Source organism: Chelmon rostratus, chromosome 10 (genome assembly GCF_017976325.1).
Source record: "Chelmon rostratus isolate fCheRos1 chromosome 10, fCheRos1.pri, whole genome shotgun sequence".
NCBI lineage: Eukaryota > Metazoa > Chordata > Actinopteri > Chaetodontiformes > Chaetodontidae > Chelmon > Chelmon rostratus.
Genome location: NC_055667.1, coordinates 25,900,005 through 25,902,500, shown reverse-complemented (window position 1 = coordinate 25,902,500; position 2,496 = coordinate 25,900,005). Strand labels below are relative to the sequence as shown.

The following is a 2,496-nucleotide window of genomic DNA, read 5'->3' as shown; positions in this document are numbered from 1 at the left end:
GTAGAGAGTGATCACACACACACAGATATTGTTCAGTCTTAATCCCTCTGGATTTAAAGAGTGCATAATGAGGGTGAAGAGGAGGATGAGGAGTGGAGAGAAATGAAGAGGGTACAGCGGGAGAGGAGGAGGAGGAGTCGTCTTTGTGTTTGTGTAATATGAGGAAAAGATGAAAAAGCAGACTTTTTTACTGACACTGAGAGACTGAAAGATAAAGGGGAGGAAGAGGAGAGGAAGCAGGGTAGAAGGAAGAGATGGGAGAGTAGCTGGGTGATGAAGAAAAAGATGGAGGGGATCAGATTAAAACCAGAGATATGAAGATTATTAAATGTTGACTGACCTTCAGTTAATTCTTCTAAAAACTAGATGCAGAGTGAAAGCTGCGGTGATGTTTTAATGTGGGGGGGTTCACAGCTGCAGTTCTGCTCTGTCGACCTGATCAAGTGTTATTAAAGTTTGTCCTGAAGGTGGCGCCAGTCACTCAGAGGCCTCAGCCTCTGGGAGGAGGACGCCATCGAGACGTTTCACGACACTCTGATCAGTGACAGCTGCTGTTTAACGCGCCCACAGTGCAAGTGGTGACGAACAAAGTCCATCGACCTCGTTTAGAGCAGAAGTGTTTTCCAAAGCTGATGTTCAAATGAGGCTTCAGTAGAACTGCAACCGACATCCCGGTGAAAAAAAACATCTGATGCAGTGAAATCAGAAAAAATAACTTGGTTTTTGAAGGATTCTCGGTCTGAAATGATTTGCTGGGTTTTCCAGGACCACGACAGCGACAACACGGCTCTGTGTGTGAAGAACAGATCAGCGTTCGAGCATCAACACAACCACCTGCTGCACTGCCTGGAGAAGACGACGGTGAGGATTCAAACTGCAGACGCATGTTCACATTTCCATCTGATTGTACAGGTTTACACGCCAGTGGAGTTAAAAAAAAAAAAAAACCTTCAGCATTTCTAAATAAACTCAGACTTTCACTTGATTTATTGTAAAGATTGAAAGTTAATCATCTCACCAACGGTTCCTTTTAGTATCAGCAAAACCTTTAAATCTTCTGTTACCTTGATGTCAGTTTCTTAGCCAACATGGTTCAGGTTCAGGTTTTTATCATCTCCTCAGGATCTATCTGACTTCTCTCCTCACAGAACCACGAGTTCACTAACGAGATCACCTACAGCGAGCTGTGTATGACGGAGTCGGTGGGCTACAGGACCAGCCGCAGCACCTCCCTGTCCAGCCAGCAGGGGGCGCAGAACAACTCCACCGGCTGCTGCCCCCGCCGGGCCAGGAGGAGAGCCGCCATGAGACTGGCTAACTCCACGGTGTCCGTCAGCCGGGGGAGCGTCCAGGAGCTGGACACCCTGCACATCAAGACCACCTCCATACCACCTCAAACGTAAACACAGATAATAATTATGACAGACTGATAAAGTTGTACACAACTCACACAATCACACAATCACAGCGGCACAGAGACACAAAGATAAACCAGAATACATCAGTATGAAGAGAAGGGGAACAAACACAGAGCCCTGATGAACACCAGACTCATTTTGTTCTTTTAAACACTCAGAAATGTTTACAGAGTTTGGTCGAGGGCTGGTCAGACATTTCCCCAGCTGGGTTTAATGAAGTATATCTTATCTTATCTTATCTTGATTCTTGACTGATTCCATAAAGAGTCATGTGGCTGCAGGTTTTCAATCCAACCAAGGAGGAGCACACCAGGCTGGAATCAATTAATCAGCTGATCTCAGTGATCCCTTGATGTTGATTGGTTGGCCTGGTGTGCTCCTCCTCGGTTGGCATGAATGCTTCTGTTTGTGCTCGTTCACATCTTTGGTTATCGTGCTGCACTGATTGCATCCAACATGTGTTCAGTAATGTGTTTCTGTTAGTTAATGCGTGTTAAGACAGAAACACTGTTGTCCAAAAACAGTGTTATCCTTTTCTGAAAAGTCAGTCCTCTGTGCTGCAGCGCCGTTGACGTTCACTTCCTCTTTTAGTCTTTATCGGTTGTGTTTTTGCTTCTCCTCAGTCGTTCCAGTCTGAACGCCCAGACGGGTGACCTGAAGCTCAACTGCGGGGAGCAAGATTTCACCGCCGCCATTATCAGCATCCCCACGCCGCCCGCCAACACCCCCGACGAGAGCCTCCCCCCATCACCCGCCCCCATCCCCGGCATCCTGCGCAATACCCGGGCCACCGCTTACACCCAGGACACCGTCAAAATCTCCTCATTATAACCTCCGACCGAGCCTGTGACTTCCCCCTCTACACCCACTCCGCCACCCCACCAGTCAACCTCCCCAAGAACTTTGAACTACCTTTGAATCTCTGATCCTGAACCCAGGGCACTGCTAGTTGAGACTGTGGGGGCAAAGATTACGCAGACGAATACTTTGAGTACTGCTGGTTTCTTTTACTTCCTGTCGCCGTGTTGTGGATTACGTGGAATGAACCCACATAGAGACAAAAAGGCTTCTGGAGCTG

The 2,496-nt window shown here is 47.6% G+C and overlaps 1 protein-coding gene across 1 annotated transcript in view; it reads left to right on the top strand.

The window, feature by feature from the left end:
- kcnd1 (potassium voltage-gated channel, Shal-related subfamily, member 1) overlaps window positions 1–2,249 on the top strand; it is a 48,163-nt gene extending 45,914 nt beyond the window's left edge. The window contains exons 6-8 of the mRNA XM_041946317.1: window positions 766–861; window positions 1,149–1,399; window positions 2,042–2,249. Of these exons, the coding sequence (XP_041802251.1) occupies window positions 766–861; window positions 1,149–1,399; window positions 2,042–2,249 (555 nt within the window). The remainder of the gene's footprint in view (window positions 1–765; window positions 862–1,148; window positions 1,400–2,041) is intronic.
- The last annotated feature ends 247 nt before the right edge of the window (window positions 2,250–2,496 follow it).